The sequence below is a fragment of the Kogia breviceps genome, chromosome 4, assembly GCF_026419965.1.
Source record: "Kogia breviceps isolate mKogBre1 chromosome 4, mKogBre1 haplotype 1, whole genome shotgun sequence".
Classification (NCBI taxonomy): domain Eukaryota; kingdom Metazoa; phylum Chordata; class Mammalia; order Artiodactyla; family Physeteridae; genus Kogia; species Kogia breviceps.
In genome coordinates, this window is record NC_081313.1 from 164846949 (window position 1) to 164873185 (window position 26237).

The 26237-nt window shown below is 44.2% G+C and overlaps 1 protein-coding gene across 1 annotated transcript in view; it reads right to left on the reverse strand.

The window, feature by feature from the left end:
• The window catches only part of SLIT3 (slit guidance ligand 3), a 631375-nt gene that overhangs the window by 167344 nt on the left and 437794 nt on the right, over positions 1 to 26237 (reverse strand). The window contains exon 6 of the mRNA XM_059063071.2: positions 10117 to 10188. Coding sequence (XP_058919054.1) covers positions 10117 to 10188 — 72 coding nt within the window. The remainder of the gene's footprint in view (positions 1 to 10116; positions 10189 to 26237) is intronic.

Here is a 26237-nt window from a genome sequence, read left to right on the forward strand (position 1 = left end):
CTTTAGTGGACAACGCTGCTTGGAGCATCATAGCCACATGTCAACCCAGGGTTGCCACAGCTTCTAAATATTCAAGGGAGGTTGAAATCATATACTTTTCTATAAAATTACCCAGGAGTTAAGTGTTGGGTACGAATTCTAATTTTTTTTAAACATTGGAAAGACCAAACAATTGAAAAACAGAAAGAAACCTCACATTGGCAGGTTTCATTCAATCAATGGATAAAACAGAGCTGATAGCTGGGGTCCTCAAAAGAGAATGGGCTCTCTACAGCTTTTCTACAGTGAGTGCAAACATGGCCTTGGAGAAACAGAACCATCATTCCCTTCATCCCTCCTCCTCACCATCCCTTACTCGTGTGCGCCTTCAGAGATAGGACGTGAAAGCTCAGGGAAAGGTAAAAACGATGCTCTGACTCTCCCCAGCTCTGTGTCTCTATGTCTTCCCCATGCTCTCCTCCCCTCCATAAAGCCAAGTGACAGGAGGGATCTATTTCCTAGGATCTTGGCTTTCAGGACCCCGTTCTGTAGAGTAATGGACTCTCGGCCATAGATAAGCCAAGCCATCCAATATTCCACACCCTGGGTGGAAGTGGCAGCTTTAGTCATAGGCAGGTTTGAAGGGCATTCAAGAGCTGATAAGGGGTGAGATACAAAAGGTGCTCAAAAACACTGGTCACCGTGGGATAGGGAGGGTGGGAGAGAGGGTGATACAAGAGGGAAGAGATATGGGAACATATGTATATGTATAACTGATTCACTTTGTTGTAAAGGAAAAACTAACACACTATTGTAAAACAGTTATACTCCAATAAAGATGTTAAAACAAAACAAAACAAAACACTGGTCACCAAAGCCACTGTTGGCAGGTGGGGCATGGAGAAAGGGTAGTGTCTGACCACTGGCATAGGAGCGCCTTTTCAAATCAGCATAGAAGCTCTGTTTGGGGAGTGAACTGACCCCCGAATGCATTTGGCAGCTCTGAGGTATTTCCTCACCGGCCACGTGCTCCTGAGAGAAAACCCTCTGGAATCTTTTTTGTCAAAGATGCAAAGGTATTTTTCCACTTTGTTTTAGGTGGGACAAAGCAAACCAAAAGCCTGCCCCTCAAACCTAGTTTGTCAGGCCAGAATTTCAGCCCAGAGACCTAGTGGCTGTAGTCTACGTACGGCCCTTGGGGACAGCAAGACTGTTACCTGATTCCACCTAAGTGCTGCTCACAGGAGATGCTGACAGCAGGAGGCTTACTGACTCAAGACCCTCTGTTGGTGAAGAACGATTCAATGATCTTCACCATATCCTCTCAGTTCAGGGATGAAGAGCAATACATTTTCAATTCAGAAACTAAACTAGCCTTTAGTGAACAGGAAAATGAAATAAAATGGAAACCACTAGAACCCCCCAGATTTCTAGTTACCTGGACTGTTAAAGGGCTGCTTATTTAAATGGAAAAGATTATTTTACATTTCAAAGAAATGTTCACTTTTTCCTTAAGCTGATGTTCTCAAAACAAAGTTTGTCTTTTTTTTTTTTTTTTTTGCGGTACGCGGGCCTCTCACTGTTGTGGCCTCTCCCGTTGCGGAGCACAGGCTCCGGACGCGCAGGCTCAGCGGCCACGGCCCACGGGCCCAGCCGCTCTGCGGCACGTGGGACGCCCCCGGACCGGGGCACAAACCTGCACCCCCTGCACCGGCAGGCGGACTCCCAACCACCGCGCCACCAGGGAAGCCCAAGTTTGTCATTTTAAGAGCTTGACTATGATCCAGCTCCCAGTCTGGGTGACTATGGAGGAGGGGTGTGCATTTATGGGAAACGCAGTTCCCTTCCTAGTACTTTGAGGGTTGAATGGAAGTTAACTAAGTACAGTTTTAATCCTAATTGCCTCAACAAATCACAATTTGCAGCACAGTACCCCAAAAATTATATTCTGGAGATATTTTAAGACTTTCATTAAGCAATGACAGTTCTATATTCAAAGCTATGTCAGGATTAAACACCCTCATTTGGAAGGCTGTTGAAACAAATAAAATGTTGGCATCGCCCAGAGAAACCCAGGTGAAACATTTTGTAAATAAATGAAAATGAATCTTGCCACTGTTAGAAAACACCAAATTTCATTGTGGCTATAATTTTGTTCAATATTAAAAAGAACAAGAAAAAAGAAAAAAAAAATCACCACTTAGCTAACGGGATAAAAAACCAAAGGTAATGTGAGAAATGTTTCAGTAAAATACTACATTGTTCAACATCTAAAATAATTCTGGGACAACCGCAATCTTAGTTCTGTTCAGGGTCACGTCAAAACAGAGAATCAATCTAGAGACCGGGGTGGGGTAAGCTTCAAATTCAGTTAATTAACAACCGACCCTCTGCATCCATGGGTGCCGCATCCCGGATTTAACCAACAGCGGACTGATCCGCGGGGATCTGGGATCCGCAGGACACGGCGCCAGAGGATGCAGAGAGCTGACTGGTAATTTCAACTCAATTTGGTTCCATGAAGCTGCAGCAGAGCACAGGGAGATCACCTCTGTGCTTTGTGACCACCTAGAGGGGTGGGATAGGGAGGGTGGGAGAGAGGGTGATGCAAGAGGGAAGAGATATGGGAACATATGTATATGTATAACTGATTCAGTTTGTTGTAAAGGAAAAACTAACACACTATTGTAAAACAATTATACTCCAATAAAGATGTTAAAAAAAAAAAATTTTGGTTCCATGAACTTTAACTGACCACCTACTATGTGCCAGGTTTCTGCAAGGCAGTGAACAGTATAGGCGTATTCTCTGACTTTGATTTTTATGAGCGTCCTGATGGGGCATCTGTTAGACATACGACTGAGGTATCTCCTTTAATCCCCATGACTAGCCTAAGAATTGGTATGAATGTTTCTCTTTTTCAAGGAAATGAACCCCAAACCATTCAATTTGGTGCAGCTGGTTTGGCAACCAGTGCCAAGGGAGGACTGTAACCTCCAGCAGCTCAGCCTTTGCCTCCTGCCATGTCTGGGGCAGTCTCATGGAACGGGATGTGATGCTGACTAAGCTGACATCATAGGTTTCGATCTGAGCACCCTAGGGGCAACTTTTCAAAAAGAAAGTCTGTGATTCCTGAATTATTCTGGGCATTTACTACAGTGAATAATCTCACTAATGCATATAATTGTTTCTCTAGGATGTACTATTTTATTTTAATTTTTGTTGTTGTTGTTGTTAGCAGAGCAGTTAAGTGCAGGGGATTTGATACTGGAAGAGCAATCCCCTTCTTGCACTTATCCGTGTCACCCTGGGCAAGTTATTCAACTTCTCTAAGCTTCAGTCTCCTCACTAGTAAAATGAGGAAATTACCAGGATCTACCTCGTAAGGGTGTAGAATGGGGTTATGTAAAATGCTGCCTTCTGATATCTTATCACAAGGCCTGGAAGACAGAAGATGCTAAAACATGGAGGCTGTAACAATAATTATAATATTTATAATAACTATACTAATAATTGGTATGATATCATTGCATTATATATCAACAGATTATTATTATTTGTTAATCAGGGCATCTGGTTCCATACCCAGAGGAAGGTCATTTGAAGTACAGGACATGCCACTACTTGCATTAAGCGCTGGGTTTTCTGAACTGGACCAACCATGTCTATAAATGTCCCCACACCCAGTATCCAGCACCCTGCAGCTGGGACTACCGCCCTGTGCTAGGAGAGTGAGTACACCCTGACCTGGGTACCAGGACTGGTGTCAATTTCTTTTCACTGCCTTCTTATATCAAAAATGGACTTTCAAGGGCTTCCCTGGTGGCGCAGTGGTTGAGAATCCGCCTGCCGATGCAGGAGACACGGGTTCGTGCCCTGGTCCGGGAGGATCCCACATGCCGCGGAGCAACTAAGCCCGTGAGCCATGGCCGCTGGGCCTGCGCGTCCGGGCGTCCGGAGCCTGTGCTCCGCAACGGGAGAGGCCACAACAGTGAGAGGCCCGCATACCGCAAAAAAAAAAAAAAAAAAAAAATGGACTTTCTTTTACATTCACTTTCTGTATCTCCAAGTAGGGCTCAGGGTCAGGCCACGTCATACTTGCCCAGAGGTGGTTCAAGTAGAACTATGCTACAAGTCTGGTTAATTCCCATCACTGGGAATTTGACTCGACTCTCTTTTCTCTAAACGTGGACTGAAAGGGAGCTCATTACCCAGGCTGATGCTGGGGTCCAGGGAGCAAGAAACAGGGTGGGAGGTATTTGTCTCTTGCTTCTCATCATGTGAATAAACCCAATTACAATTGTTTTAGAATCAAAGGGAATTTGGAGGCAAGCTCAGCTCCCAAGAAGAACTTCCCAGAAGATGAGACATGAGACATCATGTCTCATGGGCACCTGATGGCTTCTGAGGTACCCCTGCCCAGTGTGGGGGGTCTTCGACTCCCCATCAGTTAGCTCTGTCTGTGCTTGTCTATTCAACAATTCTGGTAAGCTCTCGCCTTCAGAGTTTGATCTGCCAGAGGACCTGCTCATTTAAAGCTTTACTGTCCCTGGTATCTGGCACTATGGTGGCACACAGTGCATCCTTGCTTCTCGGCTGGATTAAAGCAGGGGCTGCGTGGGCTGGCAGGTAACTGAGATGGGGGAAGGTTGGCGGGAAAGTGGAGTCTACATACCCCATCTACGGAGGGTATATGCTTTTCAGTCACAGCTGACCGTTGCAACGCAGAAATGCAGCTCAGGGTTGCCAATGTTTCTGGTTCACCAAAGTCCAAAGCTGGAATTCTGGACTTTTACAGAAAATAGCATCAATTTGCAACATGAAATGCTAGTTTAAAATGGTAGAAAACACTCCACGGGATTCTGGACTTTTACAGAAAGTAGCATCAATTTGCAACACGGGACTAAAGTTTGCACTCCCCCAACCTGCTAAATAATATAAAACATTTAATGATGAGGTTTGAAAGGACAACTGTGCTTAGGATCCCCAGTCTTACCGGGGGATTTCTTCTAAACAGCCTAACTGCCTGCAGGTGCCCACCGTGGGCAAAGAACATGGGATCAGGGGTCCGGAGACCCAGGTTCTAGTCCTTTGCTACGGCTAACTTGCTGTCGCCCTTGTCTAGTCTCCTAGCCGGGGCTAGGGCTAGGGTGAGGGAAGTGCGGTGGCCCTGGGTACAAAATGTTAGGAGGCGGGCCCCACTCTAGGCCCGACCCTGCTCTCAACCTCTCTGTGCCTTATCTCAACAATAAGAGGTCATCCTGGAGACACAGCTAAAGGTCCTTCCAGAACCAGCCTATGATGATGTCACTGAACTTCCGAAATTGGTAAGTGACATAAATGGGAGTGAGGCTTTCAAAACAGCACTCGTGGGTTATCTGCAGACCTTTCGCATCTATGTGAAATTTGGCCAGTACTAGTGATTTATCAAGGGCAGACCACTCACGGAAGGCGCTTTCAGGATGTGTTCCTGACATCTTTAGCCTAGCGTTTTTGGCAGCATATCTACTGAACTTCTGATTTGCTACAAGTAGTCAGGAGACAATGTCTGAGAATCTCTTCTCTTCTCTTCTGCAATACTGTTGAAACAAAATTAATTTATTAACTAGGTTGTCTCATTTTTGTTTCATTTGTCCCTACCCTTAATTTTTTTTTCCATTGAACATTTTTCCGACCCAAGATGGCATGTCGGGGAGAGAGGAGCCTGGTAAAACTGGTGACATGCCTGGCTGTCCTCTACCTAGCTGGCGGGGGCTAGAAACCCAGGGCTCAGGGTCCCTCCACAAATGATTCCTGACCAGCCAGGGAAATGCAGTCTTGGCATATTTGACCGTGGTTTAAACACGCCTTACTCAGAGAAAACCTAGTACGCGAACCGCCAAATGTACAGATCAAGCAGAAATGAATGGTCCATGATTTGTGTAACAGAAGGGCGTCTGACTCACAGAAAGCGAGGTCCCTCAATGAAGAACCTTAAGCTCCATACAGAAAAGTTGGGGCTGTATTTTCGGGAGGTCTGGAGAACGGAGCACCGTGGAGTACCAAAATCAACTGGTGACATCCAGAAGTGAGAATAAGTCATCGTTGGGACTAGAATGTAAGTCAGTGAAAAAGCAGGATGGGGCTTCCCTGGTGGCGCAGTGGTTGAGAATCCGCCTGCCGATGCAGGGGTCACGGGTTCGTGCCCTGGTCCGGGAAGATCCCACATGCCGCGGAGCAACTAAGCCCGTGAGCCATGGCCGCTGGGCCTGCGCGTCCGGAGCCTGTGCTCCGCAACGGGAGAGGCCACAGCAGTGAGAGGCCCGCATACAGAAAAAAAAAAAAAAAAAGCAGGATGATTTTCTTTCCCCTGTGAGTCTGATTTACCTTCAACTTTGTGGGGAGCCATCCCTGGGTAAAGGGAATAACAATTTTACAAGCTGTGGGAGGCTCTGGCGTTCTCCTCGGCAGGACCACGAGTCACTGATAGCTTGCCTAGACCAGCTCTTGGGGCCAGTTCACACCACCCTGCAGCACACGTCGGCCATGCTTCAGGGCAGCCAACATCACGAGAGCCTTAGCAACACAGATCAGAAAGGCAGCTTGGTAGAAGGGTTAATTACACAGGTTCTGCGGCTGGCTAGTTAAGCCGTTATTGGCTTCTCGGAAATGGGTATCTCTCTGTAAAAGGAGGGTGACACTAACAGTTTCATGGAGGGGTTGTGAAGATGCAAAGAGATAACGATGTAGAAGTACTGCTCTTGGTGTCGGGTACTAGTAACTGCACAACAAATGCCAGCCATTATCACTTGCTTCGCCCGTACTATGCTTTCCTTCTCACTCCCTTTTCTGGCTACCTGAAAAGGGGAGGGTGGTGGCTCTCTTCCTTTGTCTACCATACTCTGTGCTGGACATCTACCATTGGGCATGAGTCAAAAATGAGGTTGAGGTGGGCAGATTTCACAGCGCTTCTCAACGTTGCACAGCTCCTACTGCTAGGGGTTCCCGCCCAGACTCACCCCCTAGGTTCAATGCAACCAACCTCAGACGGGATAGAAAGAGGTTTTATAGCATTTCCATCCACAGAAAGGATGGAATAACAGGGTGATCCCATGTGAAATATTTTCACTAGTAGTTTTTGTCCCTAAACTTAAGTTAATTTTGAGAGAGCTTTCCATGAGGTAATCAGGAGTCTTTCCTTACTTTGCACTTCATGCTGCCTAGTGTCAGAGAGAAAACACACCTGAAATACTATAGTTTGTCTTCTTGACTTGCAGACTTTAAAGGCTTGAGATACTTAGAGATGACCTTTGTGAGGACAGAGTGTTTTGAATTCCCTCCTGCCCCCCGTCTCTGTCTCTCTCTCCGAAGAATTTATTAAGTTAATGTATGATGCCCTCACTTAGTTCCTATTTATTATTTCATTGTCAAGTTTCTTTATGGTGTCTAAGTTGTGATTACAGAGAAGTATTATAAAATGTCAATGTGTAGATGAGATTTGGAAGGTCTGGGGTTAGGGCGGGGAGGTTCTTTAAATGGAGATGTCAGCTCCGGCCAATTTCAGAATGGCTCACCATGAAGACGGATGGTTCCAAAGCTGTGAATTAAAAACCCATGGAATACCTGATTACGATTAATTTTAAGTGCTTAGCCATGTGAAGCCAAATGAGAGTGGCTTTATTATTATTATTATTTTTTGTGGTACGCGGGCCTCTCACTGTTGTGGCCTCTCCCGCTGCCGAGCGCAGGCTCCGGACACTCAGGCCCAGTGGCCATGGCTCACGGGCCCAGCCGCTCCGCGGCATGTGGGATCTTCCCGGACCGGGGCGCGAACCCGTGTCCCCTGCATGGCAGGCGGCCTCTCAACCACTGCGCCACCAGGGAAGCCCCGAGAGTGTCTTTAAAACAAAGCTATTGATCTAGCTTTGTTTGGAATTGAGAAGATAGACTAATCAGATCCTGGGGGCTCTTTATAATGATGAGGAAAGAACTTTTTTTTTTTTTCTTTTCCATCCTGGGTTTTTAAGCTTCAAGTTTGAGAGACCTGGTGTATCTGCATAAAATATAAATATATATTTTGATAGCAAATATCAGAGTAGAGAGGGGCAATCCAATTCTGTCCTGGACAGGAGTCTGATGGAGATGAGGGCATGGTGGGGAGAAAGTTAGGGAAGTGGAGGGGACATCATTTAGAGATCCCCTCCTATGTAGTATACAGGGCGTCTCCTCTTAAAGAAACAGACTCAGAGAGGTGGAGTAGCTTGGCCAAAGTGCCACCACATTCGAGATTCCACACGCAGGCGTGTCTGACTGTACAGCCCTTCCCTCTCCCCGAAAACAGCCTTCCTGGTGAGGTGAGATGACACCACTCTGAGTTGAGAGAACTAACATGTGGGCTGTCAGGTGGTCGCAGCTGTTTTGTGGCAGCTGGTGACTTCCATTTCCTGGTCTCTTCCCAGGGAATTTTCTCATCCTTCTCAAGAAGAAGGTGATATGCTCCTAGCAGCCCTTTCTACAGAGGCTTTTTTTTTGCAGGCAGGGAAAATCGAGCCTACCCTTCTCAGCTCCAGCCTCTTACTAAGAGGAGTCCTGGGTTACTAAATTTGGGCTGGCATCCTCTCCCTAGCAGACACACATTTGGTGCCGGTTCCGGGGTCAGAGTTTGGGTGAGGACAGACCATCCATCTTAAGAATGACAACCTGACCTCTCTGGCTGTGGGTCCTGCCTTGTCTGTACCGGGAATTCTAGGTTTTCATCCAACCTCCAGCAGCTTGCAGCATCAGCATCCTCTTTGCTTTCCCGTGATTCCTCTTGGAATTACTTTCTTCTCACACAACGTGCAGAGGATGTCTCCAACCCACTGCTACAGTCGGCGGGGCCAGGTGAAAAGGATGGTGGAAGGAGGACCTTCCCTTATGGACAAAGGGACATTTTAATGTACTTCGTCTTTCATTTGTTTGACACTTATTCATTCTTCTGGAAGTCAGAGATATATAACCTGGTGACTATGTAATTTATTTATTTATTTGATTTTCGGGGGGGTTGCTCAACACATCCTATGCTTATCATTCTGGCTAGAACTGTAGCATCAGAATTATTTTTAGAAGCAAGCAGTTACAGAACTTGGAAAGGGGAAGTCACCCCCAAGATAAAGCAACCGTCCCCTTCATTTTTCAAATGAGAGGCTGAGGGTCCAAGCACAGAAGGGACTTGCCCAAGGTCACACAGCTAACTAAGGGGCTGAGTCGGGACTGAACTGCACGTCTCCCGAAGCAAGTTCTGCTAGGCTGTATTGCCTTCCTCTCCAGGTTTCCCCAAATCAGGGACAGCTGGAAGTGTAGTTGGGGCACGTGGGAGAACCATCAAAATGTTTACTTACACAATTCGATTTTAGTTTGAATGACCCCAGGATGCCTCCTAGCCGACTTTCCCCCTGGAAATCAGGTGTCCTTAGCTGGACCCATCTGAAAACCCAGAACACAGAAGGGCAGCTACACATTTTTCCTAGACAAGGTATGCAGGGTGGTCTTCTGGGGAGGGGTCCACCTCCTCTCATCCTCCCCACCAGCCCTTGTCACTTTAAGGTTACTGCTTAAAGTTTGGATTTAATCCTGAGATGTGATCACAAGTGCAACAGCAATGACTGGACTTTACCAGGCTGTTTGGCATTCCCCCTGGTCCTGTGCTAAAGTCCCTTTCTGATTCTGGGTAGTTCCAGCCGACCCCCTGGTGCTACCCCTTTCTCATCTCCCAGACCTGTAACCTGCCTCTCCATAAGTAAGCCCACACTCAGACGCTCCCTGATGGCTCCCGCAGGCACTGGGGGTCTGTCTACTCCAGCCCATCTGTTTCACCCAGCAACAAATACCGTGGGAGCATCGGGGGAGAAAGGACTCAACTGAGACTTAATTAGCAGTAACCCCAGTTTGTGGGAGGAGAGAAATCCCACTTTGCTGCCTGCAAACACTTTGGCCAAGGTGAGCCGGAGGGATCTCCCGGTTCCCAATTTTAACAGCACTGCAGCAGAAGACACAGAAATGCATCCACACGGACCCCCCCGGGCACAAACACTCCCCCTCTCTCCTCCTCACCGCACACACACACACACACACACGCACGCACACGCACACAAGGCAGCGATCGCAAAATCAACTCACAGGATCTCTAGATCACGCAGCGCTCGGAAGGCTCCATCTTCAATGCAGCTGATGCGGTTGTTGTCTAGTTGCCTGTGGAAAAGCAAGGGAAGAGCATGAAGGCTGAGTGGGGGCCGTTCTGAGGAGCTGGGCAGTCTGGGCCGGGTGTCCCTGGTCCCCCGAGCGCCTGCCCCTCCACCCTCGCCGGCTCTGCTCGTCCCCGCCAGGAGCTCGTGCAGAGCCAGCCTGTCTGCCACGCTGCTGTCTCTTCTCTCTGACTGTCTGAGGGAACTACACAGACGAGCGCACCAAAGGCTGTCAGGTCTCAGTAAATATTAATTGCGCATTTTTTTTTTTTTTTTTTTTTTTTTTTAGGCAGAAGGGAGTAATTTCATTACATTAGGGCATCCAATCCATTACGAGCTCTTACCGTCATGTCACTGAAACAATTTCATTAAGCTAAAGGCCTGTAAATCATTGGAGGTCACTGCTCTGCCCTCCATGACCTCCCAGAATGCTTTTTTTCCCCCCCCTCTCTCCCTCCCTGTCTCTCTTTTACTGGAAGTTGCGGTCTTCTGCTCTGACACAGTGCTAAATCTCAAGGCTTTATCTGCCCAAGAGCAGCGAGGGTGCATGGGGAATATACCAATTCCAAATTAGACTCAACTAATCTAATTTTATAGTCTTTTTATTATTCTAAGCACCAAATGTCTGTGGTGGTTTGATGCCTCCATGCTTTGTTACGGGGCCCATCTGGTAGGTCATTCTATTGAAGTATTTTCTGACTAAATACAGATTCCCTCAAACTGCACCAAGCATCATCAACATTAAAGAAATTCATTGATGGAAGCGTTCCGGATGCGGGAAAAAAGGACTATCATTATTGCCTTAAAGATATACCACTTAAATTTAAATTGGGGAGAATTAAATGCACCTATTTCAGGACTTTTTTTTTTTCTTATGTCCCTTTCCATCTTATGAGCACGGAAATCATGTCTTTTAAAAAGATACCTCGACTAATATACATTCCAGCTGGGGACTGAGGTTATTCTAGTTGAAGGATAACAAATAGATTCCACTATCTCAAATGCCTGACGTGTAAGTCAGAAGATTTACCATGACCACACCCCAACTTAAATATCATCTATTATATATATATATGATGTAACTTTTAAAAAAGGATGTTATATAGAAAATGGTTATTATCACCTGGCTGTCTTATATTTTGTGTGCAGAACACACACAATATATAAGTTATGCTGGAGGCCAGGAGAAAAGTGTGACTGGAAAAAAATATTGTAAAGCGATTATACTCTGATAAAAAAAAGAAAAAAAAAGAAAAAAAAAGAAAAAGAAGTGTGACTGTGTTGAAAAACTCCCTCCTAGACTCCTTTTTCTTTCTTCTGTCTCAGATAAAATCAGCCCCTCTCAGTTGGAGGGTTCTCCTGATGCTGGAATTTTTCACTTGAAACTTGTGCAGATCTATTCCAAGACAACTCTCTGCAGAAGATACGTCAAAGCTGCCTCTGGTAGCCCTCTTGGAGCATTTTATATTCTGCTGAAGGGAAGGTGGAATTACAATTAAAATCCTATTATCACTGAAAAAAATATATAGATGCAGGATTGCATAAATACGCAGGAATGAAACACATAGAATCAGAGTGATGGAGTGCATCGCAGCAGATGGGCTCCGCCGCGGTCTCACGCGGAATGGAATCATCTCAAAAGACGCTCCCGATATAACGCACTAGGTGTTTAGGATTACAGAAGAAGCAGGAAATGGGTATCTCAAGAAGCAGAAGCACTCCGTAGGTTGACAAATTCTACATCTAGCGTTCAAAGTCCTTGCTGACGCCAAATCACACGGGATCTCAGAGTAGTTCCTGCTACCCTGAATTCTTCCCCTTAACGAGAGTTTACTGAGTGGCCTTTCTGTAGAGCTCCTGTAAGCGTTGGGGCCACTGATTCCCTGCAAAGGTTCTGTTAAGGCAGCCTGCTACCACCGCCCAACTTCTAGATTTATCATCGTTCAAGTGCCAATGAATCAACAACCCTTGATCCACACCAAGGCCACCAAACCTTACCAAGCAGAAATGCAGTGGAGCTGGCTTTTGGCTCCAAGAAATTGTTCATTGAACATGCTGAATTCGGCAAAAATGGTACCATCCGCCTAAGTAGAAAAGTACCTAAATCATCCAATTGGGAAGTGTGGGGTAGTGTGTAGAGATGGCAGTTTGTGGTGCACCTGCTTTTGTGCAGACATTTTAGAGAGGTCCTGGCTATTAGAATATTATTTATTTGCTGGATTTGTGAAGCGTTTCCTATTCCTTTTCTTTATGAGTGCACCAGAAACCAAACAGGATACTCTACATGTACAGACTTTTACATGAAAAGTATGTAACTTTCAGGGGAGAAGAAACTCATAGAAAGAAGAGAAAAAGTGAAGTGGTAGAAAGAAATTTAAAAGGGTGAAGGGGGGGAAGGAGATGTGCAAAAGATTTTTAAAAATCCACTAGTCAGTCTCCCATCAGGGTCCTGCTACTCAGGATACAGAGCAGTGGGGACAGAGTCTCTGAGAGGACCTGCTCATTTTCAGGCTAAAAGCAGAGATCTCCAGTACGTTATCAATTACGTGATGTTTAAATAGTTCCAGGGGGTGGCACAAGTTGACACCTAGTTCTTCACGAATAATGGGGAAAACCAAGCTTTAATATAAGTATCATCTGTGGATGTATTTTATGGAGTATTTTGGAACACATGAAATGTATCAATATGCTGAAGTGTGCTTTTCTAGAAGACATTTATTATAACCAAGATTGTCTCCTTTCATTCGAGCCACAGATAAACGGTAACCCTGCCTTGGTGGTCAGAGTCCTTCCCAAGATGTACCATTTATTACAGAAGTCTACAGGGGTAAAGGCCTGCGAGGGTCCTGTCAGGAAACGAAAACTCGAGATACTTCACTTCCCAGCTATTACATCTCCATGGCACTGAGCATCATCAGATTGTTCGTGAAATGCTCATTAATTGTCTGCAATCAATTCTGATATTTCCTGCAAATAATCCAGGTCCCTAAAACAAAAGTAACTACACACTGGGGTCCGACAAGTTTTCGTTTTCTTTCAGAATTACATCTCAGACACACACAAGTTAGTCCTGAAGCACAGGAGAGGGGAGGTGAAATAAAAGCAAACCCAGCATCTTTTTGTGGGTGTTGGGAGAGAAGTGAAATAGGCACACAGAGAACCTTCCAGAGCTAAGGCCAAAGCATTTGACTTAGCAGTTTGCTTCCGGGGGTGGATGGAGGCTGCCGGCTATGCTCTAAGCTCTCAAGTCAAAGGTCGATATTGCGCCTTTGAAAAGACTCATGCAAAGATCCTCTTAAAAACAAATCAAAAAAGCCCATTGCCACTCCACACACCGTTACGCAGGAGGCAGGTGCAAAAAGGAACTTTCGGAAACGGGAGCGCTAAGAACCCAGCCATCTGAAAGTGCCTGGTAGCTCTATTTTTCCTTGGCCATAAGAAGTGTGTTTTATACTGCTACTGAATCTTTTCTTCTTGCCACGTGAAATAACCTACCCCCGTGCCTTGCCTAGTGCCAGGGACTTTCACAGCTGGTCACGTATGGCTGCAGAATGAGTCCTTCTAGTGCAAGTGTGACAGGGCTGGGCTCAAAATATATGGAAGAAAGCTCTAAGCCACAAGCAACGCTGTCCTGGCTGTGGCCCTATGGCCCCAGCACTAACAATAATGACGGAGCATTCCCTTCACGAGCACCTGGGGGGCCGCCTTTCTACCACACAGATCTCTGCTAGCCAGCATTTGGGAAGGTCGCTTGGAAGAAAGGGAGATTTCCATGGGCACAGAGGGAAGGTGAGAGGCAGGAAGGCAGTGGATGGAGGAAAGGTTGGCTGTTTATTTTTTGGAGGCGACTTTTATTGTCCTCTTACTTTATACAGAATACTCAATGTGATTTACACTCTCCTGCCTGTGAATCAGGAGAGAAGTCTCTAAACATTCATGATATCAAATTAACTGCTCTAATTTCCCTGGGCAGCTCAGATTTCGGCAAACAATGTGAGTGCTAAAAGGATACCAGAGTCCATTTAGAAAGGAATCCTCCAACAAGAACTAAATGCAGACTCCCCGAGAGGAGCTTTCCGACTACTGTATTTTTATACTCTGAGAATATAAACAAGTCAGAAAGCAAAGTCAGCGTGAGTGAGGACTTAAAATAATCTCCACAAACAGCGGACAGGGAGATAGTGCTTTTGTAAGAATTCCCATTTGTAAGCATAATATTATCACAATTCATCTCTTTCCATCACAATTTCAAATTTCATCATTGAAGCAGGATTGAAATATTTTTGCAGTTCAAAAATGAAAAGAAGCACATCTAAATCCTTAAAAAGGGTTAAAAAAAAAAAAACTGATTACAGTATCAAGAGGCATCTATCTATCTCCCAACCACCACCGCACAACAAGGGAAGAAAGAAAATTTCACGATTTCAGAGATGCATTTGAGATTCCGTGAGGAATACCTCGAAAATAGAAAGCTCCAGAAATAGGCTTTGGAGAGCTAGAAGAAAAGAAGAATTCCCAACTAGCTATCTAGATGCAAGGTCTACGTACCAGGGTACACCTACCCAGATGTTCACCTCTTATCCTGATGTTCTGTGCGTCCCACGCATCTCAGCCCACGGATCGGTAAACCTAGCCTCAGGGCACTGTCACTCTGGGCCCAAAATTCAGCTGCAGTGTTTTGCTATAGGACTGCAGCGACTCTAGCTGCAGTCCTCCTAATGCTAAATGGGAGAAGTAGCTAAAGTTCAGCACCCTTTGGAGTTAAGCAGTTTGCTAATTTCTGAGGAAAACGATCTACACGAAATGCGCAAAGTAAGTGGAAGGGCTTCTGCATGAAATTTACAAGGGAAGCCTTACTAGAAATTCAAAGCAAGTCTATGGTCTCGGAATCCAACAATTAATGAACTTATAGGAGCAACTGAGTATTATTAGATGTTCACACTGATTAGGTACCGGGGTATCGAATGAAGTGTGAGAAATTCTTTGAAAATATTTGGAAGGTTACCACCTGTGGTTTTTATCTCAGTTATCTTAAAAGGTATAAGAGAATTCTAAAAACTAAACTAATTTGAATTTGTTTTTGATGAAATAGATATGTTCCAACATAAACATATTCGAAGTGTATTTCTTTTTCTACACCGGGGAGAAATAGAATGTTGCAACTATGGAAAAAAAAAAAAAAACCTGGGAAAAAAAGAACCTGCTTTCTTAAAACAAGCCAGAAGACAAAACATGAAGTAGCCTTGACCTGCTATTCCATTTCTTCCTGTTAGCCAACTGTCCTTTAAGAAGAAAACAAGAAATCTAGTAACGTTTCTGAAGGTTGCTTTGTATGACAGTTTAACATTCTAAAAAAATCATTACTGAAGAACAAATTACAGAAGCAGTTGTCTTCTGATGGCTGTGTTCTTCAAAAGAAACAAAATAAAGCTCAAGGTTATTTTAACTGGCAAAAGGAAAAAAAATCCTGTTCAAAAGAAATGCATACACTTCATATAACTGAGTACTGGTCACACTTTGTAGGCAAATGAAACACTTGATCCAAGCCGCAGTCTGCTAATGAATTGTCACTATCTCTTATCATTAAGGAGCTACTGTAATTCCACATTAAAACAACATCTCAAATGAGCAAAAAGAGGTGAATCTATTATTTTGCACATTTTGTACACTTGCCCACCAGACCTAAGAATAACTGCATATAGATATGTTTACTGATCCATGAATTATTTATGTATCCACAAAGATTCTTGTCTATAGAACTGACAACTTTATGCCTGTTTTTCCTACATAATAATTACATGTACTATCTCCCTATTGTATGCATGTAAATGAAAACGCATATTATAAGATAGGTAAAGAAAATGATATTGACCTCTGAAATTTAACATGCCGGCGTCAGTTATACTTACAGACATATTTAGATAAGTGATTGTTAGCATTCCCAAACTTCAACCAACCAAATCTACTTTGCAAAGGACAGAGTCTTAGGTTAACTAAGGTCTCTGATCAGAACATCCTGCCTAGAGCTTAGGTAAAAATTGAAGCATGGATCTGTTTTACCAAGCATCGTTACACATACTTTGCCACATGGCCAGCATAATACCTTTTATTTAGTATATATCATACTGCTGTTTGACATATGCAACTTCTCAGCAGGAGAATAACTGCATCCACTCCAGTAGATGCTCCTGAAAGCCAGCTCTGCAATAATGCAAACACAGATGATGGATTAGCACCAAAGCGGCACGCCAGACCTTGGAGAATAAAGGCGTGTTTTACACATCACTGGGAAATATCAATAACTCCACTTCTGTGTTTACATAGTTTCCGGTTTGTCGGGGATTTGGCAAATGAATTTGTGCAGAAAAATGTGTGTGTGTGTGGGGGTGTTAGAAATCCCTGCAAATTAATTCAGCAGGAAGGACAGTTGTTGTTGGGAAGAAGCTGAGCTCTCATTTATTCTGGACAAATTTCAGAAACAAATTTCTGCCTTTTCTAGATAAAACAACAACAACAAAAACCAAGCAAACAGAAAGCAAATCAAATGAAGATACCCCATATTCACAATGAGAGAATTTCTTTTCTCAGCAACTTTTAGACCAAGGGACCGAGGAAGTTTGGTTATTGTTTGCAAAATGTACTCTCATGTTTTGAGGCATGCCTCAAATCCAGCCTTTCTTGTGTCAACCTGATATGAGGACCAAAGGACTTTACAGCTAGGATGTCCAACTTGCCAAGGTTGGCCCAGAACTTCCCCTGTTTTAGCACTGAAACTTCTGAGACCAATCCTGGGAAACTCTTCCGTGCCAGGTAAACCTGATGGTTTTGCACCTTAGTGTGTAACTCTCCATGTTGGAAACATTTATTCTCAGCACATCATCCCTTCACCAATGTCCCTACACCTTAAAATGTCTGTTGATTCACAAACTTGGCTTTCAGTTATATCATCTCTAAAAAGCTCCTCTCTGAAGCTCCTGTAAAATGGGCTGTCGCTTTACAAACACACATGCAACTGGACTGGTGGGGGCCTTCAAAGTGGCTGAAATGTTCTCATGTGATTCTTAACCTTCCTCATTGGGAATTAAAATTTCTTTGTAAGAGGCATCCTTGCTGATGTCATGAATACTCAGAGGCCAAACAAATAAAAGGCTGTCTCCATAGCGATGGGGGGTCGGTTTGTGGTTTCCCTAGTTACACCCTTGAGTGATAACCATCTGGGGTTCCTCCCTGGCAGAGGGGAGAGGGAGTGAGAAACTGGAAAGACGAAATGTGCTTTTGTTAACAAGCCTGAAAGTTATTTCCCATATCTCTGTGTTTTACTTCTTTTTAAATCAACCAGCACTAACTGTAGGGAGTTTTAACATTTTTTCACCCTCATGGGCATTTTGGAAAATTTTTCCTTTGGACTCTAGGGGTAAATTATTCCAGCTGTGAGAATATGACCCATAAGCACAGCCGGAGAAGAGTATTTTTTCCGATACTGAAGTGGCTGCAGGCATCGGAGCCCAGGTGGGACACTGGTTTTCATTCAAATATGGGATGGTAAGCAGCACCACTCTGGTCTGAAATCAAGGGTTTCTCCCAATCAGCTCGGTGCTCTGTGACCACCTAGAGGGGTGGGATAGGGAGGATGGGAGGGAGGGAGATGCAAGAGGGAAGAGATATGGGAACATATGTATATGTATAACTGCTTCACTTTGTTGTAAAGCAGAAATTAACACACCATTGTAAAACAGTTATACTCCAATAAAGATGTTAAAAAAAAAAAAAGAACTAAAAATAGAATTACCATATGACCCAGCAATCCCACTACTGGGCATTTAAAAAAAAAAAAAAAAAAAAAAAAAGGGTCTCTCCCAAACAGTGAACCTGCATCACAGGAGGGCAGGGACAGCCTCCTAAGACCTTGAAAGATCTTTGTTTCCCTTTAAAAAAAATCCCATGGATCTCTCATGTAGAAATTTAAGACTTCCTTGAATTTAGTCACATTTCCAACTCTCAACATTTGCCAAAATTTTTTTATAAAATGGAAGATGAGGGCTCCTGTAAATTTCTGGCCATGTGACTGATGTGATTCACATCTGCCCCAGTGGGCCTGGAGGGCAGAACATGGGGTCAAAGATTATTCTGGAGTCTTAAGGTTCTGGGCTTGCTTGGGACTTGCCACTCCTTTCTTCTGTCCTATTTCTTTCTTTTGGAATGGGACCATCTGGCCTATACCTGTCCCACCATTGTGTTTTGGAAGCACATATATATTTGATTTCACAGGTTCACAGCTTTTGTCTCAGAATGAATCATAGCTCGAGTCCCACCCATATCTGATTTAGGTGATATTTAGATGAGACTTTGGACTTGAGACTTTTAAGTTGAGGCTGGACCGAGTGTGCGTCTATTGGGATGGAATGAACGTATTTAGCAACATGAGAAGGACATGAATTTGGAGGGGATCAAGGGCAGACTATTACAGGCTGAATGTCTGTATCTTCCCCAAATTCATATGTTGAAGCCTATCGCCCAAAATGAGTAGGTCATGAAGACAGAAACCTCATGAATGGGATTAATGTCCTTATAAAAGAGGCCCTAAAAAAAGGGCTCCCTTGCCCCTTCCATCATAGCAAAAAGATGGCTGTTTAGGAGGCAGGCCCTCAGCACACACAGAATCTGCCGGCACCTTGATCTTAGATGTCCTAGCCTCCAGAACTGTGAGAAACACACTTCTGTTGTTTGTAAGCCACCCAGTTTACGGTATTTTGCTACAGCAGCCTGAACAGACTATGCACCATCCATGCCCCCAAGTCTCAGTTTCTTTGTCTGTAAAATGGAGATAATAACATTTACCCCGAAAGGAAGTTTTGAGTACGAAAGTTATGAAATGTATGCACTCTGAAAATGTCTTTGTGGCCTTGCTTAATTTTCTTTGCTTTGAAATAAATAATATTAAATATAAGAATTCGTCTTACATAATCTCAAAGGGCTCTTTCAGCTCTCAAGTTATGGGGCCTGAGGTCAATTTCTTATGAGATTTTTAAGAGAAAGTTCCTGCTCATCTTACTCAGATCCTGCTGTGATTTGAGTCTATCCTTTTATCCCTTCTTCCTCCATCCCAGACCAAAGAATCTATTATTGAGATATTCAATATATTCTTTCTGGACTGAGGGCAGCAGTTCAGACTCACGTGCTTTTTGCACTTCTCCAGCTGATATGAGATTGAAAGACAAGAAGTCATCAAAACCCTGTACGGAAGACAATACAAATTTTTCTCTTACCAGGACAATGATGTCAATACAGGCCCATATCTACAACTCCCGTAGGCGTGAGCCACTACGAAGGGTAATTACAAAATTTAACCCCATTTCTTCGTGGCCATTTGCAATTAATAACCAATCAAGTAATGTATTGAGCACCTAAACTAATCAAATGCCACACCATCATCTATGGTGTATGATTTCTTCATCTTAACATTCCTTAATCTGTACACAAACCTTGAACGACTCCCTGCGGCCTTACGCTGTAACTGTTACAACAACACAACCACAATAATCACTGCACGTAGTACCTACTCACGTTTAGTAGGCATTAAGTATTGAGCTGAGCATCTTCAATATCTTCTCTCAGTTGGGTCTCACAATAACACCACCCCTATTTTACAGAAAAGGCAAGTGAGACATCAAGAGTTTCATCTCTAAGCTCGGCTTTGGACCCAGATCTCTCTACACCCATAATGACTGCAGGTGATGCTGCTTCTCTGTAAATGGCCCAGACTCCTTAGCATGGTATTGTTCACCCTCGCTAGGCACCATGGAAGAGTACCACGTACTCACTTTTGCTGGTCCTTTCCCCCTCCTCCGTTTGGGCAATCCCTTCCCCTCCAACAAGGCCCTCCTCAGAGGCCACATCCTCTATGAAACCTTCCCCTGCAAACTCAGGCAAAATGAACCACCCTCTCCAAAACCTCCTGACCCTTTGGTCATCCTTCCATTAAAGCACTTATTTCACAGCAGTAGGACTAGCTGTAAACACAGGAGGAAACCAAGGTTCAGAGAGGTTATGTAGCATCTTCAAGGCAACTCAGCTAATAGATCGGAGAGTCAGGTTCACACCTGTCTTCCTGATCCGGGAAACTTAGGTCTCACCCTCCATGCTATCCCACCTCTCCCTGACTTTCCAAGTGCAAGGATGGGGAGCCTATAAAATGACTGTGTAGACGTAACTCATTCATATTCGGATAGAAAGAGGCTGGTGAGAAAAGTCAAGGTTTGGTCTTGGCATATGTCACGGGGACCCAGTTGCTGTCATTGGCCTGCAAGCATTCTGACCCAGAAGATGGGAGGTGAGGGCAGTGCAGTCAATAGGTCCCTTCACCTCCCCTGTGTGTCTCTGAATTAGATTCCCTGGGTGCCCTAGGCCACTTGACTTTTAGGATCATTGGAGAAACCAGGCTGATTTTATCTAGTTTCTGGGGATAATGGGAAGGGATCTACACCCTAAGGAGATGCTACAATTCCAGGTCACCTATGGAGACTGGTGGGCAGTCTCCTGACCAGGCTGGGACAGCTTAGTGCTTCTTGGGCAGGGGTGAGGCACATCCAGGGAAATGGCTCTCTCTGCTCCAGGCAAGTGGCAAATTGCACAGATTTTAATCAGTCTTTCCTGGGCCTGGCCTTCCCTAGTGTCACATAGGCTTGTCTTCTAAAGGGGTACAAGCCGTGGGTCCTGAACAACTGGGTAGCCCTCACCAGGTCATGTACTCAGATGTACGGGGTCAGTGGCCATTAGCGAGGTGTCACTCAAAGGTATCTTTGTGGCAGCAGAAGCCAATTAAAATGTGTCTTGTAAGCTCAGTGTAAGGGGATATCAAGGTCTTCCTGTAATTAACTGCTGAAAAAAGGGGCATCAAAACTCAGCAACATGGGCAGTGCTGATAACTATATTCAATTCAGCTAATGCACAGAACTGAAATACTCTAGGAAAAGGCCAGCTTCTTTTTCTTTGCTGTGACTTGTAATGAATAATGGATGTCTGGACTCACTGGCAACAGGAGAGCAGGGGCAGGATCTGTCTTGCTCATGACTGCACCTGCCTCACAGCACCTGGCACATAGGAAGTGCTTGGTACAAAACCCAAGGGGGTCACAGTGAGGTATTGCTTTACACCCACTAGGACGGCTATGCTCAAAAAGATGGAGAGCAAGTGCTGGCAAGGACATGGAGAAATTGGGACCCTCCTACGTGGCCGGAGGGAATGTAAAATGGTGCAGCCACTCTGAATGACAGTTTGATGGTTTCTCAAAAAGTTAAACACAGAATTACCCGATGACTCAGCAATTCTACTCCCTAAGGATATACTTAAAAGAACTGAAAACAGGCGTTCAAACAAAAACTTGTACACGAATGTTCATAGCTCTATTCACAATAGCCAAAGGCAGAAACAACCCAAATGTCAGCCAATGAATGAACGGATAAACAAAATGTGGTATATCCATACAATGGAGTATTATTCAGTCATACAAAAGGAACAAAATCCTGAAACATGCTACAACATGGATGAACCTTGAAAACATTATGCTAAGTAAAAGGGCCAGACAAGAAAGGGCACATATTGTATGATTCCATTTATGTGAAATATCCAGAACAGGTAATCTATAGAAACAGAAAACACATTAACAGTTGTTGGGGACTGGGGGTGAGGGGGAGAATGGGGAGTGGCTGCTTAATGGGTATAGGGTTTCCTTTTGGGGGGATGAAAATGTTTTAGATCAGAATGATGGTTGAACAACACTGTGAATGTACTAAATGCCACTGAATTGCACACTTAAAAATGGTGAGTTCTATGTTATGTGAATTTTATCTTAAAAAAATTTATAAAGAGGAGCTTTATGAGAGTATCACATTGTGAGAGTAATTTTCCTGTGACAACATCACAGAGAAAGGCAGGGAAACCTAGGACAGAACTTATACTAGGCACAATCGGGCAGTAAACCCAGTTCGGTCTGGTGTGGGAAAAAATGTCTCGGCATTTGAAGACCAATGAGAATGATGGAGAGAAACAAGGGGGATGCGGGAATTTATAGCAAATTTTAAAACTCTTTCTCCTAGCTGGCTTTGGGGACACTACCAGTCACTTTACACTTCGGGAAAAAAAAATTGGTTGAAGCAAAAGAATGAGGATGGTAAACTTGATGGAAGGGGGCAAAATCACCTGCTCGATTCCTAAGGCAAATATAAAATGTTGGGGGATTAGCCACTATTTTGTATTTTCTATACCATTGCTCCCTCCTCTCCATTGGTACCCAACACAGGTAACTCAGTAGATTGTGTTTGCATTTCAGCAGCTGAGTTCCTCATTTTCTTTTTGCCTGTCCTCGGATTGGTTCTTTGGCTTCCCTCTCTGAGAAGGCTGGAAAGGAGGCCTTGGTTTACCCTCATAGCAGCAAGAGAAGCATCTCTGACCAGAAATCCTTCCCTGCCCAGGCCCCCGGTATGGGTGGGCTATGGGAGCCCCCAGGCAAGGTTTCAGGGGAGGAGATGAGGATGGAGGCCAGGTGAAAATGGTGAGTCATTTCCCTGACTGCTTGGCTCCAAATTCCCACAGGACTCTGGGGCAGCCACAATGGTCTCACTGAGCTGAATAAATCCAAAAAAGTTGGATCAGAAAGAAGAGAACAGAAAAAGAAAGGAGAGAAAGGGCTGGAAGCCAGAGAGGCCCCTCTGAGATGGTTCCCACCTGGGTACTTAGGTGAGGGCCAATTTAACCAATAAGCTTCCACGTCTGGAGCTATTGTTTCTGGCTTTCTGTTGTGGCTACTGCTATTTAAGCTAGCCATATCCAGCCTGAAGGAGGTTTCTAATTTCTCTCCTGATTCCAGAAAAAGAAATAAGAATTGAGGATAAGAAACACTACACTAGGGGAAAAAGAAAAACAGAGATTCTCTTTTTCTCATTTGCCAGTAGTAGAGTTTTATCTAAGATTCTGTGGTTTAGTGGGGAAAATAAAAACAATTTGCTCAGGAAGCAGATGACAAGGATCTTTGACCTTGCTGGGTCATGGTCTAACTTCTATGGGCTAAAATTTCCCTATCAGTCAGACAAAGGGGTGAAATAGATAATTTCTATGCATCTCTCCTGAGCAGACATTCAGGCCTGCAAAATATTACTCCAGACCCTGAATCCTCATATGAAGATTTCCTCATTTTGTTGTTACAAGGTACTATCCAAGGAGTGAGATTTTATTTTAATGCAGTATGTTGAGAATGTAAATATGAGTTTCCTCTTGTCTGGAACAGTTAAGACAGGAAACATCCAAGCATTGGAGGTCTGAACAGTAGGCTGGAAAAAAATACAAGTATGAATGAAATGTGGTATTACTCCTGCCAAACTGCTCCACAGGAACCCACCAAGCTCAGATGTCCTCACAAGTGCTTATGGGGTGGAGACTCATGGAGCATGCGGTAGATAGGACAAGTCCAGCTCTCTCAAGCTTCTGGATGCTTATGGGTTAGAAAAAAGGGGTTAGGCTGTTGCAGCTCCTTCTACCTCACCTCCTTGAAATGTCCTCTTTACCTGGTCAGAAACAGCATGTCTCAGAAACAGTCTTTCCTCCCATTAGTCACAGAGATGACATTTTTTTTTTTTTTTTGGTTAACATCTTTATTGGAGTATAATTGCTTTACAATGGTGTGTTAGTTTCTGCTTTATAACAAAGTGAATTAGCTATACATATCAGAGGTGACTTTTGAAAAGCACTGAATATTTTTTACAGTGGTATCAGAAAGCAATACCACTGTAAAAATGGATATCCCACATCTAATGGGGGTCTGAAAAAATGGGGAACACAGCCTCTGAAGGCAGAAGGGGAGAAAGCCATCCCGGGTGATACCCTCAAGTTGAGTGATTTACCAAGAAGCTGCTGGGAGGTGCCAGGGCAGAGAATCAGTCTTCCAGGATTTTCCCAAGATTTGCCACTAAAGTACATAAAAAATGGGAATCCTCACCCCCAGAAATGATCTTGGGACTGGCACTGCTTTTTCTGGCAAGTTCACCCTATTTTTACATCCCAGCTAAATGTTAGTTCCCTCACAATCCTTGGAAGTTGGACCTGAAGGGGGAAATGCATATTTCCACGTCAAAGTCCTATTTTTCTCAGCCATTTAAACTTCAGCTATGGAGTGTGCTGGCCTCTGTGCACAAAATCCCCAAAGCAGCCTCCCTCACTCATTGGGCACCCAGAGCTCTAGAAGCTTCCTCAGCTGTTGCTGGTCTTCGGAGGCCTGAGCCTGACGGGTACAAATGCATGACCGTGTGTCTTCTTATGCTTCCCCAAGTTCTCTAATTCTTTTTTTTCCTTAGGAAATTCCTTTTTGAATTCACCACCCAAGGTTTCAATTTCCCATCCTAGGTTCTTCACATCCTTTCCTGGACACCCACATCCTCAGCAGAGGACACAGCACATTTACATCCCAGTGCACTCTGGTTCCTTTGCCCCCGGCCAGACTGGATGCAGGGGGTTCAGGATTCACGTGGGAATTGTGGAATGGGGTGACCGCTGCCATGAACAAGCCTTCTGTAAACAGACGGCAAATGAAGCTTGGGGTGGGATAAACCCAGTGATCCTGCCACAATGAGCGAAGCCATCTCTCAGGATTTGAAAACGGAAACGTTGAACCCATCCGATCAGAGGAAAGGGTTGGATAGTCAGAGCTAACATTTCCTTTGTCTGTGATGGATAGCCACTTTGGAACTATTTCCTGTCCTGATTTTTCCTTCGGTCAGCATTGCAGGGGAAACAGGGGGTGGAGGGATGGTGTCTGTTTCGGTCATGATGTTCTATATGAACCCCTCCAAGAAGAGTGCGGTACTAGAACTGTGTCTGTACAAAAGGTTTGCATTAACTGTAATGAAGCAAATGACAAAATCAATAAAGCGGGAATTGTGTGGCTGTCATAAAGATGATGTAAATCCAGGGTTCACGATGGTTATGAAGCTATTTAGAATTGTAATTAAAACCAGTACCATTTTTTTTTCAAGATAAAAGCCCCTTTGACAACCATAAATTCAAGCTACAGGAAATTTTCAACAAATATATTCAAAATTAATGTATGGCACAAAGATGGCATAAATTAATGGAGGATAATCCATAAGCCCAGGCTTCAGAATGTAAGGGCACTGAGTAAGGAGATTTTGATATCGTGTTTGGTTTTCAAGTGATGTGGTTTTCAATTTTAATCAAGTTAAAGCTTGGCAGAGCACTTAGAGACTCTGAATGAATGGCATATTTCTGACAACTACTCTTCAATGAGACTGAAAATGCTGTCTCTGTATTTGCAAAACTTGAGATCTGACGGCATTTGCTACTTTATGCAACCCACATATTTTAGAAAAGAATCTAGCGGTGTGTTTGTGTGTGTGTGTGTGTGTGTGTGTGTGTGTGTGTGTGTGTAGGAGAAGATGACCTTTTTGTTTCATTCAGGAGTGGGGACAGGTTGAGGTTGGGGAGAAAGGGGGTGGGATGTCCAGTCTTCCAGTCCTAATGAGCTATCATCCTTGGACTTTCTTTCTGAGCCCTGATTGTAAACGGTAACACTGAGATTTCTTGGGAAACATTATGTACCCACCTACCTATCCATCCACCTAACTTTAGAGCACCACCGTTTACTTTCAGATCATGAGCAATATCCCCTATTATGGCCTTCAGTGCTGATGAAGGAGATTCCAGCCGTCTGGGTGATTATAACTGTAGAGTCATAGAATCTCAGTATTGGGAGCAATCTCAGAGATCATCAGGTCCAAGTCCATCATTTTTAACAGAAGAGGAAAGTGAGGATTAGAGAGAGGAAGAGTTACTTAAAATCCTAAGATAGCATTTGGCAGTATACTCAGGACTTGATCAAGAACACCTCAGGTCACAGTATTTGGAGCAGGAAGAGTGACATACGATATGCCAGTGAAAAAAATAAGACAGTAAATGATGATTATATTGTATTGTCAACTCTGAAATGCCACTAGAATTGAGAGATGCTTGATTCTTTCAATCCGTTTGGGGCTTCAAGTATGGTGAGGA